Source organism: Gymnoscopelus braueri (genome assembly GCF_963280865.1).
Source record: "Gymnoscopelus braueri genome assembly, chromosome: 9".
Taxonomy (NCBI): domain Eukaryota; kingdom Metazoa; phylum Chordata; class Actinopteri; order Myctophiformes; family Myctophidae; genus Gymnoscopelus; species Gymnoscopelus braueri.
Window position 1 is genome coordinate 3,595,697 of NC_137610.1, and position 16,447 is coordinate 3,612,143.

The 16,447-nt window shown below is 42.9% G+C and overlaps 1 protein-coding gene and 1 pseudogene across 2 annotated transcripts; one reads left to right on the forward strand and one right to left on the reverse strand.

Annotated features, from left to right (window-relative positions):
- Positions 1 to 193: 193 nt before the first annotated feature.
- On the forward strand, positions 194 to 2,493 carry LOC308091652 (cullin-1-like; annotated as a pseudogene). The gene has a single exon. The product of its transcript is annotated as a cullin-1-like (transcript).
- Positions 2,494 to 8,059: 5,566 nt separating this feature from the next.
- LOC308091653 (cytosolic 5'-nucleotidase 3-like) lies at positions 8,060 to 8,977 on the reverse strand (the record flags this gene model as incomplete). Its single annotated transcript, XM_080437314.1, has 1 exon — positions 8,060 to 8,977. The coding sequence occupies one exon, from the start codon at positions 8,975 to 8,977 to the stop codon at positions 8,060 to 8,062; it is 918 nt and encodes a 305-aa protein (XP_080293440.1).
- Positions 8,978 to 16,447: the final 7,470 nt, after the last annotated feature.

Genomic DNA, 16,447 nt, shown 5'->3' on the forward strand with positions numbered 1-16,447 from the left:
TGCCATGACGACACATTGAGGTTAGACAACACACTCCATATTTGGATATAGGAAGGATAGTACTATGATGTCATACTGACATCATAGAGGACTGACGTTATAGACTCTCTAGCTCCATAAAAGGTCATCACGGATTCACGATGAGTCAGATATTCTCAAAGACATGCTGTAGAGAGTAATATAGAGTCCTATTATGGAACCAAATGTTGGAGTAGAATTGAATGGGTGTGAAGTGACGTTGGACCACATCTGGGATGACATGCAGGCTGGGATTCAGCAGGTGTACAGGCGGCAGAACTTTAACAAGACACGCTACATGGAACTCTACACACATGTGTATACCTACTGTTGCAGTTTAAAGGTTGACAAGGCCGCCATGCCCGACGGACAAACGCACGTACATCGGTTCGAAGGTCTAGAGCTCTACAAGAGACTCAAAGAGTTCCTCCAGAACTACTTAACCATCCTGATTAAGGATGGAGAGGACCTGAAGGATGAGTGTCTGTTGAAATTCTACACAGAGAAATGGCAGGACTATTGTATGTCCAGTAAGCTTCTCAATCGCATCTGTGCCTACCTCAATCGCCTTTGGGTCTATTGGTGTAACAATGACAAGGACATTAACAAGATCTACTCGCTGGCGTTGGTTACATGGAGGGAGTGTTTGTTTAAACCCATCAACGAACAAGTTACAAATGCGGTGCTGAAGCTCATGGAGAAAGAGAGAAACGGAGAAACCGTCAGACTCATCAGTGGCGTGGTTCAGTCTTACGTTGTGCTGGGTCTGAATGAAGACCCAGCGCTGTCCTTGTACAAAGAGTATTTCGAGTGTGAGTTCCTCAGTGACATGGAGCGCTTCTACACGATAGAGAGCACACAGTTCCTACAACAGAAACCAGTCACAGAGTACACAAAGAAGGCTGAGGCTCGTCTGCTAGAGGAACAGCATCGTGCTCACCGTCATGTCCTTCATGAGTCCACTCAGGACACACTGACCAGGACGTGTGAACATGTACTCATAGAGACACACCTGAAGATCTTCCACACAGAGTTCCAGTATCTTCTGGACGAGTTCCAGACACTTCTGGATGCTGATAGGAATAAAGACAATAAAGATGACCTGATCCTGAACCTTGGAAGGATGCACAACCTGGTGTCTCGCATCAAAGATGGTCTGGGGGAGCTGAGGAGACTTCTGGAGACTCACATCAACAACCAGGGCGTGGTCGCCATTAAGAATTGTGGAGAAACTGCTCTCAGTGACCCTATTGTTTACATCCAGACCATGTTGGACATTCATAAGAAATACAACGATCTGGTCATGTCTGCCTTCAACAACGACAACGGCTTTGTGGCCGCCCTAGACAAGGCTTTCTGTAATGTCATGAACAACAATGCAGTCACAGAGATGGCTCAGTCCTCCACCAAGTCTCCTGAACTGCTGGCCAGATACTGTCACTCACTGCTTACAAAGAGCTCCAGGAAGTCAGAGGCAGAAATGCAGGACAAACTCAACCATGTGACGGTGCTATTTAAGTACATCGAGGACAAGGATGCGTTTGAGGAATTCTATGCTAGGATGCTAGCCAAACGTCTTGTCAGCCAGAACTGCGCTAGTGACGACGTTGAGCTCAGCATGATCAAGAATCTAAGCTGTGGATTTAATCACAAACTACAGAGCATGTTCAGAGACGTCAAACTCAGCAAAGACCTCAAAGAACAGTTCAGGAAACACATTTCTAACTCAGAGCCCCTGGAGTTGGACTTCAGTATCACGGTCTTGACCTCTGGTTTCTGGCATTTCCAAAAGTCCTCTACCTTTGCCCTGCCTCTGAGTTGGAACGTACCTACCAGCGGTTCACCGCATTCTATGCCAGCAGACACAGTGGCCGTAACCTCACCTGGCTCTACCGCCTGTCTAAAGGAGAGCTGTTCACCAACTGTTTTGAGAACAGGTACACACTGAATGCTTCTACGTTCCAGATGGCCATTCTGCTGCAGTACAATACAGGCGACATGTACACCGTGCAGCAACTCAGTGAAAACACACAGATCAAAACAGACAGCCTTGCACAGGTCTTGCAGATTTTGTTAAAGTCCAAGCTGCTGGTCATGGCGGATGAGAATGCCATTATAGACGAAGCAGACTTTAAACCAGACACAGTCATCAAACTGAACCTCGGATACAAGAATAAGAAAAAGCGGGTGACCATCAACGTCCCCGTGAAGACGGAACAGAGACAGGAGCTGGAGACGACACGTGGGAACGTAGAGGAGGACCGCACGCTGCACATACAGTCTGCCATCGTAAGGATCATGAAGGTGAGGAGGATGCTGAAACATCAGCAGCTTCTAACCGAAGTCCTGAACCTCCTGTCCTCCCGTTTCAAACCCAGAGTCCCCGTTATCAAGAAATGCATCGACATCCTGATTGACAACGAATACTTGGAGCGAGTGGATGGAGAGAGAGACACATATCGCTACCTGGCCTAAACACCAGCACTGCATTGTAGCTTTATAATACAAACTAGACAATTTCATGTTTTGGGACATTTTGGCCATTGTCATGTATTAGGACATTTCAGCCATTGTCATGGTTTGGGACATGACGGCAATTGTCATGTTTTGGGACATGTAGCTCACAGCGCAAATTCAATAAAGGAGATCTAGAGTTGTTCATATGCTCTGCAGCCAATCTGCCAACCTGCAGTCAATCTGCAGTCAGCCAATCAGGCGGTTGGACTCCGCCTTTAAATATCACTGCCTCTCACACTGGTCATTCTCTTTCCAGCATGCAGCAAGCAACCCACCTCCATCCCCGAACCCCACCTTGTCTCTAGCGCCTAGAGTTAAGAAGGAAGGAGGGTCTCGTCTCCGCACTGCCACCACCAGGGTTTAGACTCCCGGAATTCTCCCCCTAATCATATTTCATACTCATGTACAGGGGGGGTTCTCCCTATTAAGCATATCCTATACATATGTATGTTGCATATGTACGATAAATGTTAACGGAGTCTAATCGCCAAAATGCTTATAATGTTTATTGAATAATTGCCTTCAATGTTCCATTCAATAAAATGATCATGTATAACAACTCGATCCTCTCTGTTATTGAAATTGGCACGCGTTAACATAGATGGTGTTTTTGTCTCCGCCAGGCCGAAAGGCATGGCGAGAGAGTATGTTTTCCCCCTGTCCGTCCGTCCGTGTGTGTCCGTGTGTCCGTCCGTCCGTCCGTCCGTGTGTCCTGTCTGTGTGTTACCACCAAATCTCCGGCACCGTTGGCCCGGTCGCTGCGAAACTGTGCACACACACTCCCTGGATGCCAATTCAGAACCTCTGCCTCAAATTTTTCACATGGGCCTGTTATAGCGCCACCAGGAGGCCGATTTGTGCAAAACCCATTTTTTCCCATTATTCCTACAGTTTTTAACCAAACCTCATGCAAATCGGTACACAGTATCTCTATAGTCATGTGATCAACCCTGATCTGTCCGATTTCCCATATTCCATCCTCATTGGCTAAGGTTACCATCCAAAGTTTGCAGGATTGGTCCGTTTTGAACAAACTGCCTCAAATCATGAACGCAGCTTGCCATTTGCATAAAATTGCACACGCACATTCCCACTAGGCCGAGGAAGAAATGGCACTTAAAACTTTTCACATCAGCCTCATGGTGGCGCTATAACAGGCCGATTTGCATTTTTAAATATAACTGCACCGATCTGCGTGAAACTTTGCACGCCTACTCCCTAGAGGCCAAGGAAAAACATCTGCACTGCATTTTTCACATCTGCTTTTTACAGCGCCACCAGGAGGCCGACTTATGTCAAATACATTTTTGGATATTAATCCTTCAGATTTTATCCAAACATCACACAAATCGGTACACAGTATCTCTATAGTCATGTGAGTAAGACGCATCTGTCCGATATTTCATATTCCATCCTGATTGGCTAAGGTTGACTTCCAAAGTTTGCAGGATTGGTCCGTTTTTAACAAAATGTCTGAAATCATGAACGCGGCGTGCGATTTCCGTGAAAATTTGCACGCACATTCCCACTAGGCCGAGGAAGAAATGCCACCCTTTTCACATTGGCCTATTATAGCGCCACCAGGAGGCCACAATAACGTACCTGACCTGGCGGAGACCTGTGCTCCGAGGAGCACTTTTTCTAGTTTGATGGTGTTTCTATTGTGTGTGCTGTCTTTATCCTGCTGTATCTACATTACTATTTCTGCCCTGTAACTGTATCTTAACTACTGTGCTGCCTCTGGCGAGTGAAGTTCGGGCCGCTACGCAGCCCTCACACCTACGTCGCACCGCCAGTTCGACTGATATGCCTTTTTATGGAGATCTCTGTTTCCTTCAGTCCTCGTCCCCTTTATGCCCATATATGGAAATCTCTGTATCTGTCAGTGTTTTTCCCTTTTATTCCCATATATGGAGATCCCTGATGTCATCAGTATATGCCCATATATGGAGATCTCTGTGTACTGTATCTATCAGTCCTTGTCCCCTTTATGCCCATATATGGAGATATCTTGATCTGTTAGTCCTTGTACGACATATGGGCATGCCCCTTTTGTTCCCATATATGGAGCTGAGAGATTTGTTTGTGCCTGATGCTATGACGACACATTGAGGTTAGACAACACACTCCATATTTGGGCGTAGCTGCATTGGGAACTTCTAATATGGTTTTGGCTGAGTCATGGTGACATGAGCCCGCTGGCCCTAGACCCTTAAACCAATTTTAATATAGGGTAGGATAGGAGACAAAATAGTTAAAATAGTTATATTGTATTAACATACTCTACCAGATTGGACAAAATTAAAATGTATTCATTTAAAAACAGTTAGTGCCGCTTTAAGTAAAACAATGTTTTTGGTATTTTGACTTTACAGGAGTATTGCCAATTTTCAATACTTTTACTTCTACTCCACCACACCTCAGAGGCAAATATTGTACTTTAACTCCATTACAAGTATTTGAAGACTTTAGTTATAGTTACTTAGTAGATTTTGATTATTATCACAAAACACACGTTAACCTATATACAGTAGGTACTCATTTATACAGGAAGACAACCGATCTCCATCAAGCTGCATAAAAGGGACACAGACAGACAGATGGATTTTTGGACAACCGCCAATGGGACCAACTTCCCACTTCACATCATCCTGCCAATTAAGTCTGTTTTTGTTTTGTTAACCCTTTCCCTTAGGACACACACACACACACACACACACACACACACACACACACACACACACACACACACACACACACGTTTGAAGTTTATCAGTCAGATGGTTCTTGAGATATGTGACGGACAGACATACATGCAGAGCTTTCAGGGGGCGTTTTAAAGACACGCAAAACCACACTCAAAACACATCTCTTCAGGATAGCCTTTTCCAGTTGAGGTCTAGTTAGGATGTCTCTCCAACCCATGCTTAACTTTTTATTGTTTTTAATCTAGCACTTATGTCTTTGCACTTATGTCTTTATTGTTTTCGTTTTTTCTTATTAACCCATTAAGACCTGAAGTCGATTCTACAAATGTCTTCTAAATCCCAACAGTTTTCTAAAAAACGTATGTTGCTATATCAGTGGTTCTCAAAATATTTCATAATTGTCAAGGACCCCCAAAATTATATGTATTTGGCCGCCACCCCACACCAAAATATTTGGTTCCAGGGACCCCCCAGAAGATTTGAGTAAAAAAAGTATACAGATTTGCACACATAAAAAAAAAAAGAATTACAAGCTCGTAGCTCAACACTCGGTCTGCTATTTTTGAATAGCTTAAGTGTAAAATAAAGTTTTTTTTTAGCCCAAATCTAAAAATGACCCTGTCTTAATGGGTTAAAGTTGGTTCCTTCCTTTCCTTATGTAAAATGACTTTGGGCTATATAAATTTGAGGTATTATTATAATAATATTTCCATGCATTCATAAATTGTTACTATATCTTTACGACCTGAAGCTATTTTAGGGAGAGGTTATAAAGAGGATTCAGGATCAACTTTTCTTCCCAGAGACCCATTAGACAGATATACCCCCCCCCCCCCCCATCATCCCCACCTTCTAATGGATCCAGTGATCCATCTGATTGGTCCAGGGTGTTTGAATTTTAAACTCAGTAGTTTCTACAAATTTACAACACCGAAGGCCAATAAGTGGCCTTGCCCCTTATAATATTACACAATTCCAGGCCTGCTCCCCATGTATACATTATAGAATTACCATGTTCATATTTACAAGCGGATTATCTGACAACAATGGCCAATGGATAACGAGTATAGAACCAAATGTAGGGCTGTGTTTGACAACAGGGCTTCAAAAAGGTTGGTAAAATGACATTTTCTGACAAACCCAAGAGCATTCACAGAGTGAACCTTATGGGCACCTCAACGTTAAAAATTATTTATTCTTTTTTTATGTAAAAAAATAATAATAAATGTATGCTTCGGAAAATTGTCAGAAATACAGTTAAGTATACATCATTTTAACATGCACGGTCAGTACATCATTATCAGGCCTAAATTGATCCTTCAACTTCTTGTTTATCCCCAAAATGATTGAATATCACATGTGTTGTAGCAATTTGTAGTATTTGTAGAAATATTGGGCCTGATTGTGATAAAAAAAAAAAACATATACATGTATTTCACCCCTCATTTGTAAAATAAATGTGGATATAAAATAAAGTAAAAATTAAATTATTTAAAAAAAATATTAAATAAATAAATAAATGAAAACATTCAAAAATAAACAAATACATACATACATACATACATACATACATACATACATACATACATACATACATACATACATACATACATACATACATACATACATACATACATACATACATTCATTTAAAAAAATGGTGCACATGTTAACAATAAAATGACAAACTAAAAACTGTGGACTTTGATTTCCTGGTCACTTGATGTAGAGTCCCTGTACACCAACACTGAACACACAGAGAGGCCTTCATGCCATGCATGGGGACCACTTCCTCAGCAAGGAAACCCCCACTCCACTGGGTCCCCAATAACAATGTGTTTACATTTCAAGACAATTCTTACAAAAAACAGAAAGGCACAGCTTCTCCAAACCACGCCAACCTTTTCCTTGGTCTGTGGGAAGAGGAACATATACCAGCATCCAGCCAAAACAAATATCTACAGAACATCATCTGGTGGGGATGCTAACCCATGATTATCATCTGGAAAGGATGTGAATCTGATCTACTGGACTTCCAAACATTGATGAATTCAATCGACAGTAACATCAGACTGTCTCTGGATTATTCAAAGAAAATCTATTTCTTCAAGCGAGAGCACTGACAGCTACACACCGCCATTGCAATACAATACACCTACACGCTGACAGCTCCCCGTCTTTCCCATTTGACAAGACAAACATCCCACAGTACATATGCCTTAGAAGAACCTGTGACCAGGCTCAGGACTTCACTGCACAATCACACTGCATGGCAGAGAGAATCACTGAACGCAGATAACAACTCCATCTCATCTCACAAGCAATGCAGGAAAGCTGCAGCATGTGACAGAGCCATCATCCTACATGTCAGTGGTTCTCAAAGCGGGGTCTGGGGACCCCCAGGGGTCCTTGAGGAGGGGGTTCCAGGGGACCCCAGAAAAGTCAGTTGATATAGCTTCCAAATCAGTTTAACCTCTTTTTACCTATATAGTGCATCGGCTATTTAAAAAAAAACATTATTTGAACCATCTTGTATGGCGTTCCCTGGCTCAAAATATGTTCTGATGTGGGGCGCCGCTGGCCTAGCGGTTAAGGCGCATACCACATATAGGCTCTAAAGCAGCCTGACAGTGAGTCGCAGGGTCCAATCCCGAACCTGCGACCTTTGCTGCGTGTCACTCCCCCTCTCTCTCTCTCCTCTGTTTCCTGTCTCTCTCTACTGTGTACAATCAATAAAGGCAGAAGAGAAAAAAAAAAAAAAAATTCTGTTGGGAATCCGCGGTCTACTACTGACCCTCTCTGAGCAGGTGCCCTCCTTACTGGATGACCCCTTCCGTTTGTGGCATCGGATTGTTCAATATCATATCTTTATTGCCAGTGAGGTAGAACAGTATGGAGTTGGCGACTTCCAAGGTCTCATCCTTCACCAAGACAATGTCATAGGAGTTCAGGTAAGACTGCTTCCTCTCCTCCACCTTGTCGTTGAGGAAGCCGACCTTGAGGATGTTCTCCATGTCCTGGACGCCGTCGGCCATGGTCAGATCTCCCAGAGAGTCGCCCAGCAGCAGCACGTTGGGCCGCGCTCGCAGCTCCCGGAAACGGCCCGCGTTCAGCAGAGAGCCGTCTCTCTTGTTGTAGGTGTGGATCAGCTCTCCTTTGAAAGCCCTCAACTCGCCCGCCTCATCAAAGTCCATGTAGTTGGAGAGGACGTTGACGTTGGCGTGGAAGACCCCCGCCTGGCGGATCACCTCCTCCAGGACGTCTCCTATTCCGGCGGAGAAGATCAGGAGGGGGACACCGTGCTCCTGCAGGTGATCGAAGAACAGCTTGTAGCCGTCCCTCAGCATGACCTCGGATTCTCGGACCCGCGAGGCCAGCAGGTGTTTCTTGATCTTCTGCTGCACCAACAGTTCGTGGGCTCTCGTCCACCACTCCACCATAAGGGGCAGCTTCTCCTCTATGGATCGTGACGAGTCTATCTCTATGGGGTAGTACGTGTTGCACAACTCCTTCAACGTTTCTCTGCATTCTTCGCCAATAAGTGCGCTGTTGTGCAGTATGCTGTGACAGGTAGGGCACCGCTTCCCGTTATACGCAAATCTGGTGAGGGTCATGTCAAAATCCGAGATGACCTGGACGGTGTTGGGACCAGCTTTCCGCATGGCTTCAAGGATGTTCTCCACTCTCCGACGGTCCCTCATACACACGGAGGCATTCGATAACTCCGCTATCATTTTCAGAGAGAGTGGTTGTGATGTGGTTTCTTTCAGCCGTACTGTAATTTGATTACAATGTTTGTAATCCATTACGACACGATGACATTCACTAAAAGCCCCATATACGGATTATTATTGTTTTTATTATTATCCTACTACTATAATTGAAATGACCTCCAAAAGTACGTCCGGGGTTGCTCAGCACACGATCACTCCACTTGCCCCAAAACTTGCCACAGACTGTTGATCAGTGCTCTGGCTAATACTTAGGCTTCTTTCCCCGCCTTCAATGTACTTACATATTGTACTGTAAGCAACCCCGGCTAATAAGGATGGATCTCAAACTGATGATTTGGAAAGCACAGAAACAGTACAATCATTACAAATATGTCTGACAAACACATCATAAACCATACTGAAATAAAGCTGAATGCTCTATAAGAAATGAAAAGTGACACAGATGAATCAATAAACATTTGACAGTACGTCCTGTGTTACAATTACTCAACATGAATTGTTTTTAAACCAAATGACAATCTCTCTTTAGAGTGCAAAACATATGAAATAGTAAATACTGCAATTATCTTAATCACTTAAACCAACAACAATGACATGTAAGTTGTTATTTATAAAGTATCTCTTTTTGACCAACACGAAATGTACCTTTTAGTCGATGCACTGTTATTATGAGATACAATCTAAACCCATATATATGTATCTAATTATTATTCACGTTACTGAGGCTTCTCAATGGGTCTAAGAATAGATTAGCAGAATTACATTCAAAATAGTCTATTAACTTGGTGACTGAATCCACAATGGACAGAAAGTGACAAGAGATGCAAACAACACAATGCAGCAATAATAAACTATACATTGTGCCCTTAGCCAGGTGCTTAAACAAAATAAACCTTGCGGTTGGAACATGGACATGCTCCTCTGAGGTTGTTTTCATTCATACTGACGTCTTTGCAAAGACGTGCTAAATGTACACAGTGGAGTCTACATCCTTCCTGTTTTGGTGTTTCAAAATAAAAGCCTTTACCATAACAGACTAATTAAAACAAACTCAAATACAATTATTTCAAGTAAAACAATGTAAAGGTGTCAGTTGAGGCATCAACAATAAAACATTATATGTCCAATGTAAACAATAAAAGGACCCAAATAAAGTGATGATATAATTTGGCAAAAGTCCACAGTAATGTATCTTTGAAAGTCCAATGGTTTGGCAAGTTTAGGGTGACAATAGCGCCGTCTTCTGGCCAGGAGGTGCATCTGGTGGGCTTTTCTTATGAAAAATAACAGTAAATATTTAAGTGGTTCGTTGCACTCCCACCAAAACATGAGTGAATTGCAGGACCCTAAGTAATGCAAAACACAAATGATTTCTCACTCAAAGAAACATTTAAGCAAGACAGGCCATAAATCACCCATACAATTAAAGCATGAAAAACAAATAAGAAAGGATACGCTTTATAGCGACAGGGCAGTCAACCCGTATCTAGCAGAAAGGACAGTTTCTGAACTGGTTGCTCAACTTCAGACATCTTGTAGAGATGCTCCCCTTTCTTGTCCAGATTTCTGTCTCCAAGACCGACTCCCCTCATGAGTCCATCTTTATCCGTAGTGGCTTTTGAAACCTTTCCCAGTCTCCACTCGTTGAGGTGAAGATCAGCCATCCTTCGCTTCTCCAATAGTCTCCGGTGCCGTCTACTATGATGACCTTTGGGGATGATTGCTTGGTGCATGATGAGTTTGGGAAGAGAGGACAGCCGTCCTCCCACCTTGAGAACACCCTCTTTGTCAAGGCAAGCATCAGGAGGGTATAATAGGGTGGGAGATGGCAGGTGAATGCCTTTGTTCCCCAGTTTCAACTCTTCTGGATCCACGTTTTCCTGCAGGTCTTTGATTAGACAATGTTCTGCTTCTAGTTCTGTTGCAGTGATGAGATCTGACTCCTTGGTGTGATTTACTCCTTGATGAGGTATATAGCCTTTCTCTCCTTTTCCTTCATCACACACTTCCTCTTCATCACCTTCCTCGATGACCTCTGCTGGAGATACTGGGCGGAGATCCTTAATGTTGACTCTGTGAAAAATAGTGTTGACACTTGGCGAGTCATGGCATGGCTCTGAACGGCCCACAATGCTCCATCCCAGTTCTGTGTGAACAGCATAGGGTTCCTCTTCTCCTCCAATAATTACCTGTGTTGGTGCTAGTGCCCTTGAACAGCTGTAGCCTCTTACTCCGAGACCTGAAGCCCTTTCACTCTGCATGATGACATCCTTACCAACCATAGTGGTTATCTTCAGGTTGACAGGACGTGATTCAACTTGTAGATCCTTGCTCACTTCCTGGTCAATAAAGAAGGTGTCACTCTGAATGGAGGTATTTGCTGACGGCCCTTCAGAATCCACATTGAGAGACATCGTAATAGCCGTGTCATTAGTGTTACCTTGGTTTGAGACTGGTGTAGCGTTGGCTCTCTATATGTAATCGTCATCATGTAGGCATGTTGGATGTTCACCTTTACAGGTGTCACAGAAGTGTCGGTGACGGCAGTCTTTTGCATTGTGACCTGGTTTCATGCAACCGTAGCAGAGTTTCCTTTCCTTCATGTAATTGTTGTTTCTCTTCTAATAACTTTGTGACAAATGCAGTGCAGTTGTGAATCATATGATTACCGTCTTGACAGAACAGACATGGCTTGACACTTACTTTAGTAGACCCTTGATCGTTGTTCTCTACAGCAGCTTGTGCATGGAAGACGTTGGCCTTGTCCGTTTCATTGTCTTCAGGGTTCCGTTTTTCCAATGTGGCTTGAGCAATGCAATTGACACATCTGCATTTGGAGGTGGGGATGCTGCCGTGATAGGCTGTTGAAGAGGAGGTGAATTAATCGGTTGCTGGGATGCTGTAGTGACATGTTGAATGGGAAATAAAAACACAGGTTGCTGTGGCTCTGCCGTGACGTTAATGGGCTGTCGAATGGGAGATGAAGACACATTTTTTGCAGCTGTATGCTGCTGTCCTTGAGCGTTGGGGTTGGTAGAGTGAATGCTGTCCTCTTGTGCCATTGCTTGAGTATAGGCCTGTAGTCTGGCTCTTGCTACTTTTACATCCCTTAGTGCCTTCAGTCTTTCCAGCTCCTGCTCCTTTTGTGCTATGCTTATATCGTTCTGTGCTTTTAGTCTTTCCATTCCATCCATCTCCCGCTCCTGTTGTACTATGGTCATATCCTTCTGTGCCTCTAGTCTTTCCAGCGCCTGCTCCTTCTGTGCTAATTCAGCTGCTGCTTCTGCCCGCTTAGCTGCAATAGGGTTTGTAGACCTTGATGACCGTATACTTGATGCTCTGCTGGACTTGTGTGTTGTATATGAGGCTGTGGATCCGTAGACAGAACGAGCATAATCTGGCTCAAGTAGCTTACGGAGACATTCCTTTACCTTTTGACTGTCGAAGTCTCCATTATTGCCTAAAATTCTTTCATGTATGACTGTCGCAATGTCCTTTGTCACTACCTCACAAGCATCAATCCGCCGTCTTGTGTCATTGGATGGAGTGATGTAATCTTGTATTTCTATGTAAACGCTCAAGACATCAGCCTTTGCCTTTTTAATTGTGTCAAAGAGCTCTGCAAGTTGACTCTTAGGAATGTCTGTCTTAAGCTGTTCTCTTGTTGTGCGAGCCTGCACCTTCCATTGTTTGTACAGTTGGGTGATCCTTTTCTCTTCTTTCTGGGCCTCCTCATGAATGCAAACATCTGCTCTGTGGAATTCCGTTGATGACCAGTGCGGTGAAGCTCCTCCTCTTCCGTTCCGTCCTTATGAGGAGGCTCCATCGGCTGGTCTGTGTTTGCTGATTCTTCCATTTTCCTTACAGGAGAACCACAGTCTTCAGAAACGTTGTAGGACCTCTACTGTCATCATATAAGTGTAGGGTGAAGCTCTTCTTGACCATCATCAGACAGTAAGGGGTCAAGTTGTTACTTGTTGCTGTCATCAGACAGGAAGGGGTTAAGTTCGTACTTGCTGTCATCAGACAGGAAGGGTGAAGTTCTTACTGTAAGCAACCCCGGCTAATAAGGATGGATCTAAAACTGATGTTTTTAGAACATTTATTCCTGGAACCACCGTAAGAACTGTAAGGTGGGAAAGCAGAGAAACAGTAGCCTACAATCATTACAAATATGTCTGACAAACACATCATAAACCATACTTAAATAAAGCTGAATGCTCTATAAGAAATGAAAAGTGACACAGATGAATCAATAAACATTTGACAGTATGTCCTGTGTTACAATTACTCAACATGAATTGTTTTTAAACCAAATGACAATCTCTCTTTAGAGTGCAAAACATATGAAATAGTAAATACTACATTTTAGCCACAGCAGCTTTCCTTCTTTTTGGCCGCAGCAACTTTATCTTTGGCCGCAGCACCTTTGTTCTTGGTCGCTAGGACCCCACTTTACTGCGCATCTCCATATATGGCCATATCAGTTGGATCACTGATGCAACGTAGCTGTGATGTAGCTGATCGGACCTAGATGTGAGGGCGGCCCAAACCTCTAGTTATTATTAGTAGTAGAAGTAGTAGTAGTATGTCTACTAGTGCGATGCCCGCTGGAACGCATGCCTCTTTGGTTAGGCAATACCCATTGTACCATGTACCCGTTTTTAGAGTACCCGTTGCACCTGTTGTCAGAGTACTCATTTTCAAAGTACTTGGAGGCCAGTCTGTGACGTCAGTACTATGACATCATATTGATGATACAGTATCATATGATCAGGGATCTGTGGATTTAAAGGGTGCCGGCCTACTCGGGCATGCGTGTCAGGAGCTATATATAGTACCGCCTCAATACCAGCACCCACACATCAAATAGAGTAGTACCGTCTGAATGCCAGCGCCCACACATCAAATAGATCTATACTGACTGAATGACAGCACACACTCATCAAACAGAGTAGGCACTGCTTACTCACACTGGGTGTGATTTTTTATTTATTATGGTTTGATATGATTATTACTGATAACATGTTTTATATTGTAGTGTTTGTCATTTATGGATCAGGTTTGAATTCTATAGTTTCTATGTGACAGTGATGATGTCTGTTGATGTATTTGATCTTATTAAAGATGATGAGAGTAAAGTGAGTCAGATGTGTGTTTGTAACAGTCAGCATTCAGCAGATCATACACTAGAAGATTTATTCAAAGTAAAAGTACTCAATCAACCTCAGTAGTTGAGTAAAAAAAAACTACTGCTGGTCAAATATTAATAGTAAAAGTTACTCTGTCAAATGAATACTTGAGGTAAAGTATCGGAGTGCACAAAAACCTAAGTATTCAAAAGTGCTTTTAAAAATACTTAAAGACTACTTCACCCATTTAAGATGGTTATGGTTCCACTCTGTTATGATGCTGTTACAAGATGTTATTTCATCGTTTTACTGATGTGGTTTATAGAGCTAATTACACTTGGGGGGTTGGGAGGAGTCCTAACAGTGGTGTAAAGTAACTAAGTACATGCACTCAAGTACAATTAACTTAAGTAAAACTTTGAGGTATTTTCTACTTTCTTCAGTATTTAAGGTTTCGAGGCCTATGAGGCTCGAAGCCTTATTACGTCTCTACACTTTCACTATTATTAAGGTTTCGAGGCCTATCAGGCTCTCGAAGCCTTATTGCATCTCTTGCCTTTCTTCTTCCGCCGTTTTTGGCAGTTCTGGCCTAACCGCGTGGTCACTTTTTACGAAACTCGGCAATATGGTAGAGGGCTATGCCAAACGGCGAAGAAACGAAACTCACAACTATCGGCCAAAGGGTGGCGCTATTTTACTCAATTGACTTTGAACAGGTACAACTCATGCCCTGTTTGACCCACATCCATGACACTTCGATACACACATGCATCTCCTCATGCCTAACAACTTTCACACTCTGACTTTTGACCTCTGACCTTTAGATCTCCCACCATTTCGAATTATATGAAAAGCAGTTAAAATCAAACTCCTCCTGGGATTTTTGAGCAATCTGCACAAAACATTTTACACATGAACTTTGGACCTATACTGACAGACGTGAGCAAGCGGATTTTCCATACGTGAAAACGTTAAGCTTTTATGAGCCAATGAATATTGCAGTTTTATGAAAATTATTCGTCTGCCCCTAACACATACATGAAGACTCACATTTGTTTGAAACTTTGCAATATTGTAGAGGGTCATTCCAAGTATCACTGAAACCAATCTTACTCCAATTGGTCAAAGGGGGGCGCTATAGCAATTTTTTGAAAATGCAAACTTTAAACAGGCAAAAGTCATGCCTCGTTTGGCCGACAGCCGTGAAACTTGCTTACACATGTGCCTTGACTCATGAGGAACATATCTATCACTTTGACCAGTAAGCACCGCCCTTAGATTGTCTGCAATTTTGAGCAGTTTGAAAAACATTTAAACCCAGGATTTCTGAGCAATTTGCGTGAAAGTGTGTCGTGTGTGAAGTCCCTTTTCACCAGGTCAGGTCTGTTGGTCCAATAGCTTGATCGCTTAATCATTTGTCTTGAAACCACAGGGTCGCCTGTTCAAATCCCACCTCATGCAGACTTCATCTCAATTGCATTGCACACGACATGACTGTATCAATGAATAAACTTGCAATTGTTAAATGAAACGCTTATTGAGAGTAGTTATTTTCAATGTATGACATATTTCATTCCCTCTTTTGTTTTGTTTTGTTGGATTCTCCTTTTTCACTAACTAAGGCTGTGGATTGAATAGCTTGATCAGTTCAGTGTTAGCCTCATGTACCGGAGGTCCACGGTTCAAACCCCACTCATCACAGTTTACATTTAAATTGCATTGTACTTAACATGACCCTGTTAATGCAATGCAATTTTTAAACAATAACATGAAATGCTTTTGAGAGTAGTTGTTTTTTATGTATGACATACTTTCTTGTGAAAATAGCCGATCTACAATCTCACACCTTTTTAGATAGCAACGCATTGTGAGCTTGTAGTTCGACTATTTTCACTAGTTTCCATTCCGAGGACAGAAAAAAAAAATCTTTATTGGTTAATGTTTTGTGAACAAGTGATCTAGAGTAGTTAGCGTCCTGTCTATCCAGTAGCTCAGTCAGTACTGGGGCCATAGCTGAGTGGTTAGTGAGCCCGCCTACGGAGCCAGAGGCCCTGGTTGCCCCAGGTACGATTCCAGGCCAGGCCAGCAAATGTGTCGATGAAATGAAATGTGTCCCTGAGCAAGACTCTTAACCCCTAATTGCTCATAGGCCCTCATTGGAAACAAGGCCGCAAGGACTTTCATGAACGGACCTGTTAAAGGAATTATCCTTATCCTTTACACTGTCTAACCGCAAGTCTGTAGGTCCCTGGTTCAAACCCCAATTTAACCAGTTTGAAAAACATTTTAACCCAGGATTTCTGAGCAATTTGCGTGAAAGTCTGCCAAATCTGTGAGC